The sequence below is a fragment of the Rutidosis leptorrhynchoides genome, chromosome 3 (genome assembly GCF_046630445.1).
Source record: "Rutidosis leptorrhynchoides isolate AG116_Rl617_1_P2 chromosome 3, CSIRO_AGI_Rlap_v1, whole genome shotgun sequence".
Classification (NCBI taxonomy): domain Eukaryota; kingdom Viridiplantae; phylum Streptophyta; class Magnoliopsida; order Asterales; family Asteraceae; genus Rutidosis; species Rutidosis leptorrhynchoides.
Genome location: NC_092335.1, coordinates 656,761,090 through 656,785,468, shown reverse-complemented (window position 1 = coordinate 656,785,468; position 24,379 = coordinate 656,761,090). Strand labels below are relative to the sequence as shown.

General features: G+C 36.4%; 1 protein-coding gene across 1 annotated transcript; it reads left to right on the top strand.

The window, feature by feature from the left end:
* The first annotated feature begins 306 nt into the window (after positions 1–306).
* LOC139899209 (myosin-6-like) lies at positions 307–22,841 on the top strand. The gene is made up of 38 exons (XM_071882031.1): positions 307–346; positions 940–1,068; positions 1,183–1,326; positions 1,570–1,715; positions 1,802–1,958; positions 2,058–2,116; positions 2,220–2,379; positions 2,452–2,601; positions 2,716–2,852; positions 3,247–3,393; positions 3,522–3,623; positions 3,803–3,860; positions 4,035–4,136; positions 4,219–4,256; positions 4,361–4,487; positions 4,562–4,732; positions 4,809–4,940; positions 10,322–10,431; positions 10,547–10,607; positions 11,378–11,555; positions 11,647–11,852; positions 12,061–12,180; positions 12,273–12,371; positions 12,506–12,718; positions 12,993–13,132; positions 13,247–13,301; positions 13,866–13,985; positions 14,314–14,481; positions 14,563–14,709; positions 15,028–15,216; positions 15,292–15,387; positions 15,873–15,943; positions 16,040–16,139; positions 21,950–22,006; positions 22,153–22,209; positions 22,302–22,382; positions 22,488–22,570; positions 22,730–22,841. The coding sequence occupies exons 1-38, from the start codon at positions 344–346 to the stop codon at positions 22,839–22,841; spliced, it is 4,425 nt and encodes a 1,474-aa protein (XP_071738132.1). The 5' UTR covers positions 307–343.
* Positions 22,842–24,379: the final 1,538 nt, after the last annotated feature.

The following is a 24,379-nucleotide window of genomic DNA, read 5'->3' as shown; positions in this document are numbered from 1 at the left end:
CAACACAAATATAGGGATTTCAATTCAAACAGCTCAATCTCTTCTCTTTTTTTACAAATCTCCAAATTCATTACTCTTGAATTTAAAGCAATAACAAATTTACAATTGTTTGAGATTTTTTATTTTTTTTTTTTTAAGTTTCTGGAGAGCAATTAAGGTTTAGTGATTTAACGGTCGTTTATTTGGTAAGAATGTTTTAATTCTAATTATATACTCCGTAACATATATAACATATATAAAGAAAGAAATAAGGTATATGTTTGTGTTAATTGAAGTTTTTAATTATTGAATTGCTGTTACATTCAAGTGATTCTTCTTCTGATCCAACCTCCATTGCTGAAATATGGTATGTTATGTTTCTACTGTTTTATTACTTTATTCAATTGTAAATGTATTTACTGTTTTGATGTTCATTTTAGTAATTGTTTTTTTTTTTATATGTATGTGTAATGTGTATTTACATAAGATGACTCTTGAATTGAATGGAATGTGTGAAATTTGTATATATGAAGTATAAATTTGGTATGAATAAAGTTATTGTGATATTTTCTGTTAATTTATAAAGTCAGCAACATTGTTGATCTACTGAGCAATGATCCGGATATCAAATAAACATTTTTTGGTTCTATTAATTTGAATTTCTATTTACTCTGTTAACTGTACTTGGTCCATATAGCAAAGAATTATTAACATGGATCTTTTTTTATTTATATTTATTTATAATAGTTTTAATTAGTTGTAAAAATGTAATTTACAATTGTCATGTTCATCATTATGTATGTAGAAAACTTGGAACACCATTAGGCTAGTTCTTAGAACGATTTTGAATTTTTTTCTACTTCTTATTTGTATAATGTGCACTAAAAGAGTGATTATTACTGATTAAAAACCTCGTGGACGGGATTTAAATGTAAATAAATCGGTAATGTTGGTTTATAGGCGGCCTCTGTTAGTTTCGGGGTTGGATCACTTGTTTGGGTGGAAGATCCAGTTGAGGCTTGGATAGATGGTAAAGTTATTGAGGCAACGGGTAAAGAAATTAAGGTCGTTACTACTTCAAGAAAAACGGTAAATGTCCTTAATCTCTAATCCATATGAATAATGAGTACACGTTCTGTTTTCTGTTATTGTAAAGATTTAGATCAATAGTACTTATTATGTGTAAATGTATGTCGATAATAGGTTGTTGCGAAGGCATCAAATGTACATCCCAAAGATGCTGAAGCACCACCATGTGGAGTAGATGATATGACAAAATTGGCGTATTTGCATGAACCGGGGGTTTTAAGTAACTTACGATCTAGATATGATATTAACGAGATATATGTGAGTTAGTTATTCCTTCACACAGTGATTTTTTTTATTTATTTTGCTAACGACAACCATAAGGGTTGTCGTTAACATGCATCAAATCATTGTAAATAGCATTTTTCAGTCACTTTCAAAATGGCGTTTATCAAGATGTACAACAATATAAAGCACGTTAACGATAGCCCCTAAGGGCTGTCGATAGCAAAATCCTTTTTTTTGTTTAATTTTTTTTCGTCTTCCTAATGATGGTGCAACCAGACATATACCGGGAGCATACTGATAGCTGTGAATCCTTTCACACGATTACCACATTTATACGATAGTCATATGATGGCACAATATAAAGGTGCGACATTTGGAGAATTGAGTCCCCACCCTTTTGCGGTTGTAGATTCTGCATATCGGTATTATTCAAAATTCATATCAAAATATAAAAAATAACAAAAAACTTCATCGTTTTTAACCAACCGAAACTGTCATTATGGTGCAGAGTTATGATGAACGATGGTATAAGTCAGTCGATATTGGTTAGTGGAGAAAGCGGAGCCGGTAAAACCGAAAGCACAAAACAACTTATGCGATATCTTGCTTACATGGGCGGTCGGACTGCTTCTGAAGGAAGAAGTGTCGAACAAAAAGTCCTTGAGGTGATAATAAGTCTCGTTTTGAATCTTTTACAAGAAATTTATTATTTATTATATAAACTTCTGTAAAAAAATTAATTATATGACTTCTTTATGTTATAGTCCAATCCTGTATTAGAAGCTTTCGGTAACGCAAAAACTGTAAGAAACAATAACTCGAGGTTGGTAATTAATCAATCACTTAGATCCTAATTCCTACATCCGTTCTAAATTTAATCATTTCTACTGACGTTTAACCATTTTTACCATTCTTTACCATTTCAGTCGTTTTGGCAAGTTTGTGGAGATTCAGTTTGATAAAAAAGGAAGGATATCGGGAGCTGCTATACGGACATACTTATTGGAAAGATCTCGGGTTTGCCAACTTTCAGATCCCGAGAGGAATTATCATTGCTTTTACATGCTTTGTGCTGCACCACCAGAGGCAAGAAGTCTTTTTTTTTTCTCACTGAACTTTATTAAATTTTAATTAGTATTATATCTGTTGTGGTTATAGGATCTTCAAAGATTCAAATTGGGTGATCCAAAGACCTTCCATTATTTAAATCAATCAAACTGTTACAAGATTGACGGTTTAGATGAAGCGAAAGAATACATTGCCACTAGGAATGCAATGGATGTTGTAGGAATTAGTTCTGAAGAGCAGGTAAAACGTACACACGTGCATACTAAAAACTCTTTTTACAAAAAAAGGTCACAACTAGTGAACTACCAATCCTGTTTTAGATAATATTTTGCGTTCGATTGGTTATCATCACAGGATGCTATTTTTAGAGTTGTGGCTGCAATTCTTCATCTGGGTAATATAGAATTTGCAAAAGGAGAAGAATTTGACTCATCTGTGCCCAAAGATGAAAAATCTTTCTTTCACCTACAGACTGCTGCTGAGCTGTTCAAGTAAGTGGTCATAATGAGTGGGTCGGGTGAAATGGGTTGAAAGGGTTGTTTTTTAACTAATGCTGAAAGCTCTCTTTTGTCCATTTTTTAAAACTGACCAGTGTGTTAATTATGATAAAACTACGGTATTACAATCATGATCTGATTATGTAAATAAAACAATATTGGAGGTTGTAAGCATTTAAAAGGTCAAAATACACACTGAGCGAATCTCGAGCCGTTCTGTTTTAGTTGACCCCATATGACCTTTCAGGGGTAAAACATAACCCAAATTGGCACATTTATAGATGAGTCAAACAACTTTTTTTTTTTTTTTTTTAATTCTATTTAGTTGACAGTAGAACCACTTGTAGGTGTTATATTAAGTTGGAGTATTATATATTTTATTATCCAGGTGTGACGTGAAAGCTCTAGAAGATTGTTTATGCAAACGTGTAATTGTAACACGTGATGAAACCATCACCAGATGGTTGGATCCAGAATCTGCTGCTGTCAGCCGAGATGCATTAGCAAAAGTCGCTTACTCGAGGTTATTCGACTGGTAAGCTTCACTTTCCTATTAAAGAAAGTTTTTACTTTTGTGATGTTGACTAATCTAGGCTCAGAATAACTTCTTTCGTTTGGGAGCTGTAAGCTTGATAATGTCACTTAACAGTTATGTATTTACAGGCTCGTAAATAAGATTAACAGCTCGATCGGTCAGGACTCAACCTCTATATACATAATTGGAGTACTGGACATTTATGGTTTCGAGAGTTTCAACACAAACAGGTGCTTCACTGGTACGCCTTTTGTTTGCATTTTAAACTGACGTTTATGAAAAAGCTCAAATCTTTGACTAAAAGAGTTCTTATCGATGCTATATGTGGAATTTTAGCAACAGTTACTAAAAAATGAGAAAATTTGCAATTATAATATCTAACTTATACTGTGTCCGAACTTTTTGGCAGCTTCGAGCAGTTCTGCATCAACCTGACAAATGAAAAACTCCAACAGCATTTTAATCAGGTTGTGTAACAGGACTTTTTTTATTATTATATTTTATCACTGAAAAGTGTGAAAATACTACGTAGGTTGTCTCTTTAAACGGAAAAAAAAATAATACTGCGTATGTAACGGTATCGTGTTGGATTTAATGGCAAAAAATACTATGTATGTAACGGTTTCGTGTTGCATTTGCAGCATGTATTCAAGATGGAGCAAGAAGAATATACAAAAGAAGAAATTAATTGGAGCTACATTGAATTTATTGATAATCAAGATATTCTTGATCTCATTGAAAAGGTTGTGGTGCTTTTTAGTTTTTATATGTTTAAATTTTCTTCCTTACAACGTTACTGAGTTAAATTGTTTTTTGGATACGTAGAAACCGGGTGGTATTATAGCTCTTCTAGACGAGGCTTGGTAAGCGATACTTGAAGTTTATCTGCTTGTCGCCTTTTTTTTATAAACAATATGAGCAGTTAAAGTATGTTCCCAACGTTTAAGGTATTACTCGTGTTTCACAGTATGTTTCCTAGGTCAACACATGAAACATTCTCGCAAAAGTTGTACCAAACTTTTAATAACCACAAGCGTTTTGCCAAACCAAAACTGGCACGTTCTGACTTCACGATTTGTCATTATGCTGGTGATGTAAGTTCCTAATAAAGTTCAACTCTTAATGATCCTTAATATTTTATGGATTAAATAAATTAACTTTAATTTAGGTGACATATCAAACTGAGCTGTTTTTGGACAAAAACAAAGATTACGTCATTGCAGAACATCAAGCACTCTTAAGTGCTTCCGAATGTTCGTTTGTGTCGTGTTTGTTCCCGACTTCATCTGAGGAATCATCCAAGTCATCTAAGTTCTCATCAATCGGCACGAGTTTTAAGGTATGATCTGTCACCTTCCGTTTCTAAACATAACGAAGAAACTCAACTAACGTATATGGTTTTTTTCATTTTTAAGCAACAACTGCAACAATTGCTTGAAACTTTGAGCTCAACCGAACCTCATTATATTCGTTGCGTGAAGCCTAATAACCTTCTCAAGCCTGCCATTTTTGAAAATCAAAATGTTCTACAACAACTGCGATGCGGGGTAAGGATATATATACTTCATTTATGAAAAACTAGAAATCATTTTGTTTTTATGTTTTTTTTCCCAATATCAAGATATATACGGACACACTATTTTTTTAAAGTTTGATTGAAATTGTGTAATATAATGTATGTTGTGATTTAGCGCACTTTCAAGACCCCGAGAAATTAATAGAACAATTAAGCAATAAATAAAGACACAAGGATTTACGTGGTTCGGCGTGAGGCCTAGTCCACGGGCGGAAGCAGAGATGGATTTTACTAGCAAATATGGCAAACCCGAGGTTACAATGTATCACTCAATCTAGGCTCCGAAAATACTAACAAAGTATTTGGACCACTCACTAGATTATTACACTTCCCTCGTAACTCACTCGTATAGAATTTTATTTAACAATTCTATACTCTCTCTATTTTCTACAATACTTCTCACAAGAGTGTTATAGACTCTTTCAAGTATTATGTAACTTGAGATGGGATTTAAGATGTGAAGAATGGGATGCCTAAATGAAGTTCCAAGCATTTCCTTTTATAGTTGAAATGAGCCATATGAATGCATGTGTGAATTCAAGACATTTCATGGTCAACCTTGAATAATCCCATGTGTTGAATGCATATTTCAACAACCACCCATGTGATCCATCTAGATGTGTTAGGTGGCCTAACTCATAATCCAAATTGGAATTGAGTCAAATTAGTCCAACAAATCTCCACCTTGACGAACATTCCATTCCTTTGCTATCTTTTCTCAATCTCCGCTTCCCGTCAGCCCTCCCGGGCTCATCACTTTCTTCGAACGCCAACCAAGTCCAAACAGTGTTCGAACTTGTTTGTAGTAACGGGCTTAGTCAACATATCTGCCGGATTATCTGCCGTGCAAATCTTCTTGACAATTATAACTCTTTTTGATATGACTTCTCGAATAAAGTGATACCGTACATCAATGTGTTTGGTTCTCTCATGATACACTTGGTTTTTAGTCAAATGTATGGCACTCTGGCTATCACAATGCACTACAGTTTCGTCCTGTTGCAAACCCAGATCACCAACCAAACCCCTCAGCCACTTTGCTTCTTTCACACCCTCAGTCAGAGCCATGTATTCCGCTTCAGTTGTTGACAAAGCAACCGTCGATTGTAATGTTGCTTTCCAACTAATAGCACATCTTCCGAGAGTAAAAACATACCCCGTCTGAGACCTTCTCTGATCCAAATCACCAGCATAGTCTGAATCGACGTATCCGGTAACATTAGTATTACCACCGCTATCAAATACTAAGCCAATATCTGTTGTCCCTCTGAGGTACCGTAGAATCCATTGCACCGCTTTCCAATGAGCTTTCCCTGGACAATCCATATATCTACTCACCACGCTTACCGCCTGTGCAATATCCGGTCTAGTACATACCATAGCATACATGATGCTACCCACAGCACTAGCATATGGAACATGTGACATATGCTCTACCTCCTCCTCAGTTTCTGGTGATAACGCCGATGAAAGTTTGAAATGTGCAGCAAGTGGAGTACTAACCGGTTTGGAGTTATCCATCCCAAAACGCTGAAGAACCTTCTCAATATATTTATTTTGTGACAAATACAATTTTCCTTCACGTCTATCTCTGATAATCTCCATTCCCAATATCTTCTTAGCTGCACCCAAATCTTTCATCTCAAACTCACTTTTGAGTTGAGATTTTAACTGATCGATCTCAGACATGTTTTTCGAAGCAATCAACATATCATCCACATATAACAGCAAATAAACGTACGAGCCATCTGGAAGCTTCTTGTGATATACACAACTATCATAATCACTCCGCGAGTAACATTTACTAGTCATGAATACGTCAAACCGCTTATACCATTGTCGAGGTGATTGCTTCAAGCCATATAATGACTTTTTCAGCAAACAAGCATAATCTTCCTTTCCTTTGACCACAAATCCCTCTGGCTGGTGCATAAAGATCCGTTCCTCCAACTCACCATGTAAGAATGCTGTCTTGACATCTAGTTGCTGCAGCTCCATATCAAGTAAAGCAACCATGGCAAGTAACACGCGAATAGATGTATGCTTTACGACCGGTGAGAAAACTTCATTAAAGTCAACTCCCTCTCTCTGAGTAAAGCCTTTTGCTACAAGGCGTGCTTTGAACCTTTCATCTTCTACACCCGGAATTCCATCCTTCTTTTTGAAGATCCATTTGCATCCAACAATCTTCTGACCTTTTGGCGGTTTCACCAGCTCCCACGTATGATTGTTATAAAGAGACTCCATCTCTTCATTCATAGCTACAGACCACTTTGCAGATTCTGGGCCACTTATAGCTTCACGATATGTAGCAGGTTCTTGGACTTCTATATCTTCTGCCATACTCAGGGCATAAGCTACCAAATCTGCATGCCCGAACCGTTGTGGTGGTTTTATTGCTCGTCGTTCTCTATCTCTTGCTAGATTATAATTCTGTAGATCATGTTGTTCATCTGACTGATCTTCTGGTGTCATTTGATCAACACCAGAGTCATGTACATCTTCTACAACGGGCTCGACAGGAGTATCTTGTACTACTCCTTGTGAAACTTCTATTTCTTGCTCCACCTGCTCTTCAACTTCACGATCTTTTCCAGCAACTACTTGTTCCTCCTCTGTCTTTTTCAACATAGCAGACTCATCAAATGTCACATCCCTGCTGATGAGAAATCGGGATGATTTACCATCAGGGCACCACAATCTATAACCCTTCACCCCATCTGCATACCCTAGAAATATGCATCTCTTAGCCCTCGGCTCAAGTTTACCATCTTTCACATGAGCATAAGCAGGACAACCAAATATCTTCAAATCACTGTAACTTGCAGGGGAACCTGACCATTTCTCCAAAGGAGTTTGACAATCAATTGCCGTTGATGGAGACCGATTTACCAAATAACAAGCTGTGTTGACAGCTTCAGCCCAAAATATATTTGGTAATTTTGCATTTGAGAGCATACACCTCGCTCGCTCAAGGAGCGTTCTATTCATCCGTTCTGCAACGCCATTCTGTTGTGGTGTAAACCGCACTGTGTGGTGTCTCACAATGCCTTCGTTCTTACAGAACTCATTGAATTCGCCTTTGCAGAATTCCAGTCCATTGTCAGTTCTCAAGCGCTTAATGAACTTTCCAGTCTGCTTCTCTATCATCATCTTCCATTGCTTGAAATTGACAAAGACTTCATCCTTACGTTTAAGGATATAAACCCATACTCTTCTCGAATAGTCATCAATAAAGGTTAACATGTATCTCGCACCACCTTTTGAAGGAACAGGAGATGGACCCCAAAGATCTGAATGGATATAATCCAAAGTACCTTTCGTCCTGTGAACGGCTGTGCCAAACTTTATTCGGCTCTGTTTTCCGAATACACAATGCTCGCAGAATTCCAATTTTCCGATATTCTGACCGCACAGCAAACCTCGTTTACTAAGCTCCATCATTCCTCTCTCGCTCATGTGCCCAAGGCGCATGTGCCATAACTTGGTGGTATCTACATCTTTAGCCGATGAAGAAACTCCAGACACACCAGTAACCGTGCTACCTTTTAACAGGTAAAGGCCGTTACACCTTTCACCTTTCATCACGACAAGTGCACCTCTAGAGACTTTTAGTACTCCACCTCGGGCTCGATACTCGCAGCCGATGGAGTCCAGCGTACCCAAGGAAATAAGATTCTTCTTCAATTCTGGAACATGCCTGACATCTGTCAACGTCCTCACCGTGCCATCATACATCTTGATTTGGATCGTTCCTATGCCAACAACCTTACAAGCTACATCGTTTCCCATAAGGACTTTACCACCATTTATTTGTTGATAGGTAGTAAACCAGTCCCTAATAGGACACATATGATAAGAACAACCTGAGTCAAGAATCCACTCATTACTTGAGAGGCCATCGGTAACACTAAGAACATTTGCACCATCAGAATCATTTTCTGCAACCGCGGCAACTTTATCGGCTCCCGCTGCATTCCAAGTCTCTCTTTTTCCTTTTAAGTCTGGACAGTCTCTACGCATGTGACCTTCCTTGTGACAATTGTAACACTTGATCTTTCTAGATCTTGGTTTCGATCTAGAACGACCTTTGTTGTTACTACTTGATGCTCTATCATTACGTCTTCCTCTTGCCACCAAACCTTCTGCACTCTCTTCCAGATAATCCGCCGAGGATTTCTTCCTTAACTCGCTAGAGTTCAAGGTAGATTTGACATCCTCCATGGAAATAGTTTTTCTACTATATAGTAGAGTTGTAACCAAATGCTCGTACGATTTTGGCAAGGAACATAAGAAAATTAATGATTGATCTTCATCATCAATTTTCACACCAATATTATTCAAGTCCAAAATTATTTTATTGAACTCATCGATGTGATCATTTAGTGAACCTTCTTTCATCCGAAGAGTATACAACCGTTGTTTCATATACAACCGGTTCGTGAGACTCTTAGTCATATATAGAGTTTCTAGCTGTTTCCAAAGTCCAGCCGGTGTGGTTTCTGCCGCAACTTCTCTAAGCACACAATCGGCAAGATTTAGAATAATCATGCCGTGTGCCTTTTCCAGAAGTTCATCCTTCTCTTCATCTGTCAACTTTTCGGGTAGATGTTCTCTCCCTTTCAAAGCTAACAAATAACCTTGTTGGCTCAGTAGAGCCCGCATCTTCATTCGCCAAAGACCAAAATCGTTCTGGCCATTAAATTTCTCTACGTCGGACCTTATTATCGTCATCTTGTATATTTAATCACAGCTATAGATCTGATACCAGTTTGTTGTGATTTAGCGCACTTTCAAGACCCCGAGAAATTAATAGAACAATTAAGCAATAAATAAAGACACAAGGATTTACGTGGTTCGGCGTGAGGCCTAGTCCACGGGCGGAAGCAGAGATGGATTTTACTAGCAAATATGGCAAACCCGAGGTTACAATGTATCACTCAATCTAGGCTCCGAAAATACTAACAAAGTATTTGGACCACTCACTAGATTATTACACTTCCCTCGTAACTCACTCGTATAGAATTTTATTTAACAATTCTATACTCTCTCTATTTTCTACAATACTTCTCACAAGAGTGTTATAGACTCTTTCAAGTATTATGTAACTTGAGATGGGATTTAAGATGTGAAGAATGGGATGCCTAAATGAAGTTCCAAGCATTTCCTTTTATAGTTGAAATGAGCCATATGAATGCATGTGTGAATTCAAGACATTTCATGGTCAACCTTGAATAATCCCATGTGTTGAATGCATATTTCAACAACCACCCATGTGATCCATCTAGATGTGTTAGGTGGCCTAACTCATAATCCAAATTGGAATTGAGTCAAATTAGTCCAACAATGTAGGGAGTATTGGAGGCAATCAGGATCAGTTGTGCTGGATATCCGACTAGAAAAGCGTTTGACGAGTTTGTGGATCGGTTTGGCATCTTGGCTCCCGAGATTTTGAACGGCAGGTGATTAATATAATATTATATATTAATACATTTTAATTTATTTTATTATACAATTATTCAGAGTGAAATGTAAGATGAATAAAAATGCATTTTTCTTGTGACTGACTTATAATAGTAAGGATGAAATTGTGACTTGCAAGAAGCTTTTGGAGAAAATTGGACTCGAAGGCTATCAGGTGATTGTTTTGCACTTTTTGATGTTAGATTCTCTTTATAGATATAGGATTATGTATAAAGCTTCGTTGTTACATACACGCAGTGGCGGATCCAGGAAAAAAATTTAACGGGGGCAAATTTTTTTTTTTATTTTTATTTTTTTTGAAACATGACACTTGTAAGTCTCAAACCTAAGACCTTGTAGTTATAGGATCATGTTGTAACCAAATGAGTAAATACTAGAAAAACACCTAGTTATTATACATAAATAAAAGAGCTTTTTGAATGTTTTGTTTAAAGATGGTCTATGTTTGTTTTGTTTTAGAATTTGCTTTGTGTAATTCTAGTGTTCTATCTTAGTTTGCTAGTTTAGACTAGAGATTTTGGCTCCGTTGGGTTCGCTTGAAGTTATCGTCGGTTTGTGACGTTTATTTATTTCGACCCATTTCGAGTTGTTTTGGACTGTAATGGAGGTATAAATGAGCCAAACTGAAAAATTCAGTCGTAAAAATGACTTTGCAAGGTCTCGAACCTGCAACCATGTAATAGATAGAGTCCACTCTAACCAAGTGAGCTAATGAACTTCTTCTTTAAGATTTCTCCTATTTGTTTTATATCCGTATAGCACCGTACAGTTTTTATTTTAAGTATATAATAAAATATTATTGAAATTATTTCGATCACCGGGGGCGGGTGACCCCAGTTGCACTACATTGAATCCGCCCATGCATACACGGAATTATACATTATAAGTTTAAAATGCTTGCATTTCAATTTTGTTGAAATGCAGATTGGTATAACAAAGGTGTTTCTAAGAGCTGGTCAAATGGCTGAGCTGGATGCTCGCCGAACTAAAGTTTTGGGACGATCCGCCACTATCGTTCAACGAAAAGTTCGTTCTTTTATTGCACGAAAAAGTTTTATCTTGTTACGTCACTCTGCCTTGCAAATTCAAGCCGTTTGTAGAGGTACCCTTTATATACATTTTGGTTTTTATATATACGGGTAGCTTAAAGCATAAGTACAACTTAACGATCTTTTTTGCTGTGTTCTTAACAGGGAAACTTGCTCGACAAGTTTTTGAGCGCATGCATAGAGAAGCTTCTTGTTTGAGGATTCAAAGAGAACAGCGAATGCATCTTGCGAGGAAAGGTTACAATGTTTTAAGGTTGTCTGCTATTTCGGTTCAAACGGGGTTCCGGGGTATGGCTGCACGTAACGAGCTTCGTTTCAGAAGGCAGACAAAAGCAGCAATTATCATTCAGGTGTTGACTTCACCTCAAATATTAAAAAGCTTAACCTTTTTTTTGTATGACGCGTTCAATCGTTATAGTTTATCAAGGCAACATGTCAAATGAGTTGAATGAAAACAGCCCGACGTGTATTTCTAATGCACACATCCTGTTAATATCTGCGATTAAACGAACCATAACCGTTTTGCTCTGGTTTTGACTGAATTTAGTTCTTCTGCAGAGCCATTGTCGCAAGTTCTTAGTCCGCTTTCTATTCACAAAGTTAAAGAAAGCTGCAATTACTACACAATGTTCATGGAGGGGAAAAGTTGCTCGTGCTGAACTTCGGAAGCTTAAGATGGTAAATTTTCCACTCCTATTCTTGCACAAATATTTTTTTGTTATTTGAAAAAAGTTTAAATTACATTATTTGATACTGGTTTTCAAATGTAGGCTGCAAAGGAAACTGGTGCGTTACAAGCCGCCAAAAATAAACTAGAAAAGCAAGTTGAAGAACTTACTTGGCGATTGCAGCTTGAGAAGCGCATAAGGGTACACTTTTTATGCGCCTTTTTGTTTAACTTTTAATTTTTATTTTTATTTTGGAAGATAATAAAAATTTTCCAAAGATTAAATAGTTGTTTCCATGATTTACCTGAATTTACTTTTAACACCCCGTCTTGCAGGTTGACTTAGAAGAAGCAAAAACACAAGAAAACGGAAAACTGCAATCTGCTTTGCAAGAGATGGAAGCTCGATTTAATGAAACTAACGAACTGCTCGTGAAGGAACGTGAAGCTGCCGCTAAGGCAATCGAAAAAGTTCCACTCATTCAGGAGGTCCCGGTGGTTGACCATGAACTCATGAATAAGCTTACGTCTGAAAACGAGAAACTTAAGGTAATGTAGCTCAGGTTAATTCAAATTTGATGATAAGATGCTTTTTTATCTTCTTTGGGTAGTCTTTTATCTTAATTGGCACACGACTTGGAAAGTTTGACCCGTTTACTTATGAAATAGGTTGATATGGGTAGTGTTTAATCTTAATCGGGTTAAATGGATCAAATGGGCGGAACGGGTTGAAGTCACTAAAAGCTCCTTTCTAATGCATACATTTTATATAAAGATAAAGATTAATATTATATCGGTAATGGTAATGTTATGGTAATTACAGGCTTTAGTCGACTCCCTAGAGAAGAAAATTGGTGATACCGAGAAAAAATATGAAGAGACGAACAAACTCAGTGAGGAGAGACTAAAACAAGCTATGGAGGCAGAGACAAAAATTATTCAGTTAAAGACTGCTATGCAGAGGTTTGACTTTGACTTTGACACACTTGAATTAGTCAAATTATACGAGTTATTAGAATTCTATCTCTGATTTTTATTCTGGTTACATATGTTTACATTTTATATTTGAATATGTAGTCTTCAAGAAAAGGTATCTGACATGGCATCTGAGAACCAAATTCTTCGACATCAAGTATTTTCTTCACCTAATAAACATGTGCCGGAATCTCCAAAAATTAACGTGAGCTTCTCTTGTATTACTTTGACATTATTATTGAATTACTCCCTCTTATATCTTTCTTTATTACTGACCACTTTAATCATTGAGTTATTTTACAGCCAAGTGTGGAAAGTGGTCCCCATGAAATAGAGGTGAATACAAGTATACGAAATTATGTTACTATTTTCAATCACAGTTGTGGTCGCAAGATGGGCGGGTCGGGCAGGTTGGCAAACTGGTCAAAATGGGTCACTTTTAGTATGTTAAGAACGGTTCAGTCCAGCACTTATTTAAATAGAATAATTTCCTCGTTAAGTATGATCACAACATTATTATTGTTACTTTAAATCTTGAAATAGAATGATTTAGGAAGTTCTATTTGTTACAGATGCAGGGTGAATTCCAACCTGTTTGACCTATTATTCTTTTAGTTGACTTTTTATTTGATTCATTTGCAACCAAACACAACCCAAATCGACACCTGCAAGGAATTTGACCCAAACACAAGCCAAATTTTTTATTAGATTAATTTTCAAGTCTTTACAGGATCCTGATACACCTGCTAGGAATTCAGTAACTGAATCTACACCTGCAAGGAAGTCGACTAGTGAATCTGACAACAAGCCTAAAAAATCGCAAGTTGATAGTCAAAACGAGGTATGTGCCCTCGCGTTCTGCCGGATGAACGTTTGCTAAATTTGATAGACAAAAAGGAGAAAAATAGAAGCAAAGAAAACAAATTGAATCGAGTAAAAAACCCAAGATTCCCCCAAAAAATTTAAAAGTTACTGTTCATTGTGCTTAAGTTTTACTAAAGAGTAAAATAATAATAAAAGGCAAAAATACTGCGTGCTATTCACTATTTTTGCCTTTTAAAATAGAGGTAAATGTACAAACTGTATTCAGATTATTATCCATTTATTAATATTTTCTTTGAAACAAGATACGATTAATTCATTAATTAATACAAATGCTGTAACAGGAGAATATTGAGGCACTCATCGAATGTGTTAAGAAAGACGCCGGATTCAGTCATGGCAAACCTGTTGCAGCTTTTACGATATACAAATGTCTTATTCATTGGAGATCGTTTGAATCTGAAAAAACTAGTGTGAATGATCGACTTATTCAAATGATTGGTTCAGCAATTAAGGTACTTATTGTTAACTTACATATACAATATAAAATAATTATCGGATCATTTCATATATAATGATGGGTCACCTTGTTGCAGGATCAAGATAATAATGATCATATGGCATATTGGCTATCAAATACATCTACTTTGTTGTTCTTAATCCAAAAAAGTTTAAAACCTGATACTACAACTTCAGTTCGGAAACCTCCAACCGCAACTTCACTATTCGGAAGAATGACGATGGTGACGATTTTTAACTATATTTTTTCTTTCTGTCCAGAGGTGGGAAAATGGGCGGGTTGTCTGGTTCGTTAACGGGTCAAACAACAAATTAATAATCAATTCTGTGAACAAAATGATTTACAAGTGTTCTATGCATTTCAAGTGCACTTTGAGCGAGTTTTGACACTCAAATTCAAGCTAATCTGTTTAGTTTTACTCGATTGCACTGAGATAATACGTAATTCGAATATTCTCATTGAATTGGTTGAAGTTTCCGCCTCTAATTATTTATATATCATGTTCCTATAATTATATGTATATTTTTTATAATTCATGTAGAGTTTCCGATCGTATCCTACGAGCCTTGCTGCAGCTGAAGCGGCACTTGAGGTAGTACGTAAAGTTGAAGCTAAATACCCAGCTTTGCTTTTCAAGCAGCAACTTACAGCATACGTAGAGAAAATGTATGGCATTATTCGCGACAACTTAAAAAGGGAGTTGGGATCTTTAATTACCTTATGCATTCAGGTAGTAAATTCCAATATTATGATTAATATATCCAATTAAAAAACATGTATTTATTTTGTGATTTTAACAATTCAGGCTCCACGTACGTCCAAGGGAGTGCTGAAATCCAATCATTGGCAAAGCATTGTTGACTGTCTTGATAATCTTCTCGACACATTGAAAGAAAATTTTGTACGATTTCGATGCTCAGCCTATAGATGTTAAAATACTCCTTGCATTAAAGTGAACATTTTGTTAATTGGTTGAAAATGGGCGGTTTAAAACGGGCAATGTTTGGTACAGGTGTGGTTGATCCGAAACACTTTAACTTATACTCCCTCCGTCCCATAAAAAGTCTCCCATACAAATTTTTGTAGGATTTAATTTAGGCATGATAAATGTCAGTTTTGTCTTTACATTTAAAAATATGTTTGACTGAATTCTTTTATGATATAAATGATTGATAGTAATAAATGATGGTGAATTGGGGAGTTTAATGGGATTTAGTAGTTATTTTTTGAAAGTGAACAGTTATTTTGGGACATGTATAAATAGTAAGGTGTACACTTATTTTTGGACGGAATGAGTATCTAAAGGTAGTCTAAACTGAAGCTAAGTTATACTCGTAACTGTTAAGAAAATATTTTACATCAAAGTCTCATATAGCTTTATTTCAGGTGCCTTCTATAATTATTCAAAAGATATTTACTCAAGTTTTCTCGTACATCAATGTGCAGCTCCTTAACAGGTACATTGATTACTCCTCTTAATTATCCTGCCATATATTTTATCATCTGTTTTTTTTGTTTTTTTTTTTGTTTTGTTAATTATCTTCATTCTGCAGTCTTCTTCTACGTCGGGAGTGTTGTACCTTTAGCAACGGGGAATATGTGAAATCCGGGTTAGCAGAGTTGGAGATATGGTGTTCTCAAGCAAAACAAGAGGTAACGCATGTAACCACTATATATTATCTAAATTACGGAGAATTAATAATTAATTTCTGTAGCAAAATCTATAAAATTTATTTACGTGAATGTTGGAAGCTTCGACGAGCCCAACACACCCACTATAGAGGATCTAGACTATACTAGACTCACTACACCAACACTTTGGCGTTGATTAGCCTTTAATTTTATGAATTCTTAGTGCACAATAGTACTTAGGCGACAGTGTCGACCATATATCATTTAGGCGGTATAACCGACCATGTATCACTTAGGCGGCAGAGCCGACCATATAATAAGAACAACACAAGTGCACTAAGAACTTAAACACAAACTAAGGCTTAACCGGAAAACTTAACAAAGAACACTTTTATTAATACAAAATACAATTACAATATTACTTACTTACAAGCTTTTCTTCTCTACTCACACTCTTCTCACTTCTTACTTCTTCTCTACTTCTCAACTCACTCTTTTCACAACTTGATTACAAATGAAACTCCCCACCCATATTTATACCTGTCCATGGAAGTTTCTACACACTAGATATTTCCATGGATAAATATCTAGATATTTCTCACCTACAAATATCTATATTATCTAGATGTTTCTACATATAAATATCTAGATATTTCTTTTACATATTAATATCTACATATTTTCTTATACATATTAATATCTAGATATTTTTTCATACATATTTACAAATTCCATATTATTCCAAATTTGCATTGTATTTTAACACTCCTCCTCAATGCAAATTTTCTTCCAACGATGACTTGCAGATCATTTCAAGTGCTTCTCTGAATTTTATAAACTTCGGTTTACTTAGGCTCTTGATGAATTTATCTGCAACTTGTTCATCTGTCTTTGCTGGCACCATCTTGATCTCCCCTTCAAGGACCTTCTCGCGAACATAGTGATAGTGTACTTCTATATGTTTTGTTCTTGCGTGAAAGACTGGATTCTCTGCTAGACGTATAGCTGATAGGTTATCGCAGAAAAGCTCTACTTGATAGTCTGTTGATTGATGAAGATCTTCCATTAGTTGTTTCAACCATGTAATTTCTTGTGTTGCTGGTGATGCCGATCGATATTCTGCTTCAGTGCTTGACAAGGATACTGTTGGTTGTCTCTTGCTGCACCATGATATTACTCCTGATCCAAGACTAAACATGTATCCAGTTGTTGACCGTCGTGTATCATAGTCTCCAGCGTAATCGGCGTCACAATATCCAATCACATGACATTCTTTTGTTTTCTTGTATAAAATACCAAAGTTGATAGTGCCTTTAACATACCTTAAGATGCGTCGTACAACATCAAGGTGAGGCTTCTTCGGATTGCTCATGTATCGACTAACCACTCCAACTGAATAAGATATGTCTGGCCAGCTTAGTGTGAGATAAATAAGACTTCCGACCATCTTTCGATACATGGTAACATCTTGAAGACTTTTTCCTTCATCTGCTCGTAGTTTTGTATTCGGATCCATCGGAGTTGAAATAGGTTTGCAATTAAGCATTTCGTACTTTTGTAAAAGATCTCGCGCATATTTCTGTTGTCCCAGAAATAATCCTTCTCTTTTCTGCTCTATTTCGAGTCCAAGAAAATGTTTGAGTTCTCCAAGCTCCTTCATATGAAATCTGATAGACAAATTCTCTCTTTTCTTTTGGATCTCCTCATAGTGATCTCCCGTGATGATTAAGTCATCCACATATACTAGCACGATGGCTAGTTTTCCTTGATCTTGTTTCACAAATAAACTAGAATCTGAAGGAGCAACTGTGAAACCACTTTGTACCAAGAACTCACCAATCTTCCCGTACCAAGCTCTTGGAGCCTGCTTCAAGCCGTATAGTGCTTTCTTTAATTTACAGACATGCTCGAGATGGATTTTGTTCTCAAAGCCTCTTGGTTGATCCATATAAATGTCTTTGTCAAGTTCTTCATGTAAGAAAGCGTTCTTGACATCCATCTGCCACAGCTTCCAAGATTTGCTAGCGGCTAAAGCTAGTAGAGCTCGAATTATTGTGATCTTCGCCACTGGACTAAACGTTTCTTCATAATCCAGCCCATATTGTTGAGAAAAACATCTAGCAACAAGTCGAGCTTTATACCTTTCAATGGAGCAATCTGATCGAGTCTTCACATTGTAAACCCATTTACAAGATATTGGTTTTACATCTTTTGGCTTTGTCCATGTCTGGTTTTCTTTTAGTGCATTAATTTCTTCTTCCATCGCTTTCTGCCATTCTCGACTTTGTGATGCTTCTTCATAAGTAGAAGGCTCAATAGGTATTGATTCATCCACATGAGCAGCATTGGCATACCTCGGATTAGGTTGCCTCGGTCTTGTTGATCTCAATAATTCTTGTACATGCTCCTCGACATCCATTTGGCTTGGACGAACCTCCTTGGATACAGATTGATGCACACCAGTTTTCCATGGACTCGTTTCCTTAGAGTACGACTCTTATCCTTCTTTAGTTGGATCTACTATTTGCTCTTTACGTTCTATTTCTTCTGGAACTTCTTCTAATCCATGAGATTCTGGAAGCTCTATCTTTTGAGGTGACCACCATGAAGAAGCTTCATCAAATACCACATTTCTTGAAGTATGACACTTTCCAGTATTTGGATCACAACATCTCCATCCTTTTCTTGATTCATCATAACCGACAAAAATGCATCGAATTGCCTTCTTATCAAATTTGCTTAGGAGATGATCTGGCACGAAGACGTAGCATACACATTAAAAAACCTTGAGATGGTTGACGGTTGGCTTGATCTTCCATAATCTTTCATATGGTGAAATATATCCCAACTTTGTTTGTGGGAGTCTGTTAATCACGTATGATGCCGTCCTCATACATTCGGCCCAAAATCTGCCTGGTACATTCTTACCATGAAGCATACTTCGACAAGTTTCGGCAAGGTGACGATTCTTACGTTCTGCCACTCCATTCTGTTGTGGAGTATTAGGGCAAGTTAATTGCCTTCTGATCTTGTGCTTCTCAAGATACATATTGAACTCAGTCGATAAATATTCTCTTTCATTATCTGTGCGTAAGCATCGAATCTTATAATTGAGCTCACTTTGTACCTTATTCTTGAACTTTTTAAACTTCAGAAAAGTCTCCGACTTTTCTTTCATGAAGTAAACCCACACATACCTTGAGAAGTCATCAATGAATGTCACCATATACTTCATGCCTCCAAGTGATGTTTGTTTCACTGGGCCGAAGACATCTGAGTGTATGAGCTCTAGTGGTGTCTTGGACTGATGCGCTGACTCCTTGAATGGCAATTGGTGAGCTTTGCCAAATTGACATCCAGCACAAATTGTATCTGTTCGGTTATCAATTTGAGGAAGCCCATTTACTATGTGTTTTACCATCATCTCCTTTAACTTGTTGTAGCCTACATGCCCAAGACGTTCATGCCAAAGATCAGCCGTCTCATTTTTTCGAGTCTTATCCACATATGCTGTTTCAGCAGATAGTACATAGACCGACTCTATTCTTCTTCCTTGCATAATTGGATTGCCAACCACCTTCACTCTCTTAAATACGGACACATCTTCTGGTCCAAAGAGCACATAATTCCCTTCTGCTGTCAATTGTGGTACTGACAGTAAATTCTTCTTTAGGCCAGGGACAAGATACACCTTCTCGAGTTGGAGCTTATGAGAGCCGCCTTCATTTGGAATTATTGTCTTTCTAATGTGAGAAATAGACAACCTTGAATTGTCGGCTGTCAACACGACTCTCTTTCCTTTATAATCATCCATTTCTTGCAGCTTCGTCTCATCATTGGTCATATGATTTGAGCACCCAGAATCGATGATCCAATCATCTTTGTAGTTTATTGTTGACTTTAAGGTTGCTGCAAGAACTTGATCATCCATTCCAGCTTCAACAGAAAATTCAGCTTCTGCATCCCATGTTTCCTCATCAATGGTTGCTTCAAATGTGACCTCTTTCTTCTCATCTCTTGCGGTGGTCACATTTCCTTCAAAAGTTCGCCTTTTGGGGAATTTACAATCTCGAGCAAAATGACCCTTCTTGCCACAATTGAAGCATTCACCATTCTTTCTCTTATCATTTTCTCCATGTTGTTGGAGATGATCTCTTCTTCCTTGTTGAGCTCCCCGAGCTCCCCCTGAAGCGTTGCCTTTTGACTTTGGGTGACTCTTCCATCCATATGTTTGACTTTCTTTCATCGCATCTTGTCTTCGAGATGTTGCTTTCTTCTTATTGGTGAAGAGTGCATCTTCTCTGTCTTTTATGGTTACTTCATTCATCTGCTTGGCTAATGCCTCTTGATTAGCCAATAAATTCTCCAGCTCTATTAATGATGGTTGAGTAGGCCATCCTCTCACAGCGGCTATAAATCCATTATACTCGGACCTTAAGCCGTGGATGATAATTCTCTTCTTCCTTGCATCACTCACTTTCTCTTTAGGAGCAAGTTGAGATATCTCACGACAAATAGATTTCACCTTGGTGAAATACTGAGAAATAGATAGACTTCCTTGTGAGATAACTGCGAGTTCATTTTTCAAGAGCTGGAGGCGTGCTTCATTCTTCTTTGAAAATAATTTTTCAAAAGTTTCCCAAGCTGCCTTTGGTGTTTTCTAGTCACGGATGTGCTCCAATAGATCCTCCTCGATTGTAGTCTTCAATATAAATAAAGCCTTCCCGGCCTTGATGTTCCATTTTCTCAAGGCTTCGACATTTTCTTTCGGTGGAAGCGTTGTGTCACTGCCAGCAACTATTTCCCATAAATCCTGTCCTTGTAGGTAGGATTCTCTGCAAGTCCGCCAATAACCATAGTTGTGGTTATTGAGACTCTTGATTCCACTGCTCATACTTGCAAGATCTGCCATCATGACGTCCAACGTACAATAAGCTTGGTCCCAGACCGATGAGCTTTCACAGTTCCTAACTGTGCTCCGACAGAATCTCCCTTAGAGCCTTGGTGAAAACAAGTCGATGTAAACGTCCAACGTTTACCGATGATTTCCTCCACTAGAGATGGTCCCGAACGATCCACTCTGATACCAATTGTTGGAAGCTTCGACGAGCCCAACACACCCACTATAGAGGATCTAGACTATACTAGACTCACTACATCAACACTTTGGCGTTGATTAGCCTTTAATTTTATGAATTCTTAGTGCACAATAGTACTTAGGCGACAGTATCGACCATATATCATTTAGGCTGTATAACCGACCATGTATCACTTAGGCGGCAGAGCCGACCATATAATAAGAACAACACAAGTGCACTAAGAACTTAAACACAAACTAAGGCTTAACCGGGAAACTTAACAAAGAACACTTTTATTAATACAAAATACAATTACAATATTACTTACTTACAAGTTTTTCTTCTCTACTCACACTCTTCTCACTTCTTACTTCTTCTCTACTTCTCAACTCACTCTTTTCACAACTTGATTACAAATGAAACTCCTCACCCATATTTATACTTGTCCATGGAAGTTTCTACACACTAGATATTTTCATGGATAAATATCTAGATATTTCTCACCTACAAATATCTATATTATCTAGATTTTTCTACATATAAATATCTAGATATTTCTTTTACATATTAATATCTACATATTTTCTTATACATATTAATATTTAGATATTTTTCCACACATATTTACAAATTCCATATTATTCCAAATTTGCATTGTATTTTAACAGTGAATAAGTCTTATTTTCCCTGAGCAAAAACTATAAAATTTATAGAATAGTACTTTATAGTGTTAACGTTTCTTATATATTGCAGTATACAAGGTCGGCTTGGGATGAACTTAAGCATATAAGGCAAGCTGTTGGGTTCTTGGTATGCGTCTTACAATAAAGTTCATTTTGTCACTTTAAAAAAAAAAGTTAATTTTATTTTATTTTATTTTAAAGTAGTACAATTATTATATTATATTACAGTTTAGTAATCTATCCCACCTTATTCATCATCTTAATGACCTTCAGGTTATACACCAGAAATACAGGATATCATACGATGATATAATCAATGATCTATGCCCTGTAAGTCTCTCTCTCTCTCTCACACACACACACACATGACACGCATCCGTATGTAAAATGTGATCATAAGTTGATGCTAAATTCATATCCAGATTTTAAGCGTCCAGCAGTTGTATAGAATATGCACGCTTTATTGGGATGACAACTACAACACTCGAAGTGTATCTCAAGAAGTAAGTTAAATGTTATCCTAATAACGTCTGTTAAAGTAAAACTATTTCTGTTATTAAACGATATATAAATATAAATTACCCAACGTTCATGTTATCTCGTTTCAGGTTATCTCAAGCATGAGGGCACTGATGACAGAGGACTCCAACGCCTCTGTGGGCAGTTCTTTTCTACTAGATGATAATTCCAGGTAATATTAAATACGGCCCCCAAATTACTGTTTTGAATATTTTTGTTTTACCTATGCGACCCATTTCTAAATGGGTCGAAATGGCCACCATTGCTTGTAAATTTTTGTACTTGTACATTGCAAATGCAATTGCACTCTGAACATTGTTTCCATATGCAGCATACCTTTCTCAGTTGATGACCTGTCAACTTCCCTTCAAGTAAAAGATTTTGCGGACGTTAAACCTGCTTTAGAACTCGCTGAGAATCCCGCCTTCCTTTTTTTACTATAAAGGCGATTGGAACTCGACGTGCTCTTATATTTTTCCAAGGTATAGCGTAAGTTCCATACAAAGAAATATACATTCTTTATATCTTGCCAATGGGGCTTTGCCTCATTGGTCACCATGTTAACATGGTGTTCGAGGAGACCAAGGGTTCGAGTCTCGGGGGGGGGGGGGGATTTTCGTGAATTAACTCTAACCACTAACATTGCCTTTCAAAAAAAAAAAAAAAAAAAAAAAAAAAAAAAAAAAAAAAAAAAACATTCTTTATATCTTAAAACTGATTTGATGTATTTTTTTGACATTACCCTGCCCAAAGTGCATTCTTATGTCATATTAATGTTTGTAATGTTATACAAAATACAAAAAGGAAGTAGGGACATTATTTATTGTTTTTTTTTTCTTCCTTTTTTTTGTAATGTATAGTGCTTTTATATCCATCTCCATGAGATTTCATTATGTTGAAATCGAATGACGAAAATATAAAATTCAAACCTTGCTCAAGCTCCGCGTTGACGCATTCAGCCTGAGCTCGAGTTTGACTATCAGAGACGGAACATAGTGCAACCAGTGGGGTATGTGCCTCAGCTCGATTTAAAAAAAGAAAAAAAAGAAGAAATTTACACTAATTTTCTAATACTTAAATAAGGTATTTTTAGTGTTTACTTCCCTTTCACTAGTTTCGCTCAATCTCAGGTCGGGTTCAAGTTCCGCCACTATTGACTACCAAGCTACACAAGTCAATATGATCCGGTCTCGAGCTCTTCAAGAAGGATTCAGAATGGTGTAAAATCGAATAAAAACTTATATACGCTCGAGTTCATAATATGACATTAAAATAAAACATGCTTTTATATCCATTTATTATCTATCCACTATCAGATTTCTTCTCTCTTTTTTCATAAAAAGAATAATATTGAATATTTTATTCATTAAAGACAACAATGCTCGATCTTGAAGCATTAAAGGACTAGATATGATATAAAAATATGCCATATGAACGACTTCGTTAACAATCTTGATTAAAATCGACTTCTCAAAAGCATACGATTGCGTTTCTTACGATTTTTTACTCACGACTTTACACAAGATGGGCTTCGGATCTAAGTTCATTTCATGGATTGCAACTTGTATTTCCAACATTCACTTCTCGGTTCTCCTAAATGGCTCACCATCGCGAGAAGGTTTAATGCATTGAGGGTTACGACAAGGTGACCCATTATCCTCTTTTTTGTTTATCATAGTAGCCGAGGTCCTAAGTAAATTACTCTCAAGGGATTTAAAAAATGGCTTCTTGAAAGGGTGCAAATTCGGTAATGACTCATCCATCAACCATTCTCAATTCGCGGATGACACGATTATTTTTGCACAACCGAATGTACGAGAACTTAATCGTATTAAGTACATAATGGGGTTGTTTTTTCAATTGTCCGGGCTTCAAATGAATGATACCAAGACCACTTTATACGGTATTCACGTCTCTAAAGAGGACATGATCTCCTTCTCGGCCATGTTCGATTGTAAAGTGGACATTTTTCCTATGGTGT

Bases quoted from the DNA above. Each gene is read 5' to 3' on its own strand.
- LOC139899209 (XM_071882031.1), top strand. The intron at 2,380-2,451 runs GCAAGAAGTCTT...TTGTGGTTATAG, and splicing joins TTTGTGCTGCACCACCAGAG to GATCTTCAAAGATTCAAATT. The intron at 10,432-10,546 runs GTGATTAATATA...GACTTATAATAG, and splicing joins CCCGAGATTTTGAACGGCAG to TAAGGATGAAATTGTGACTT.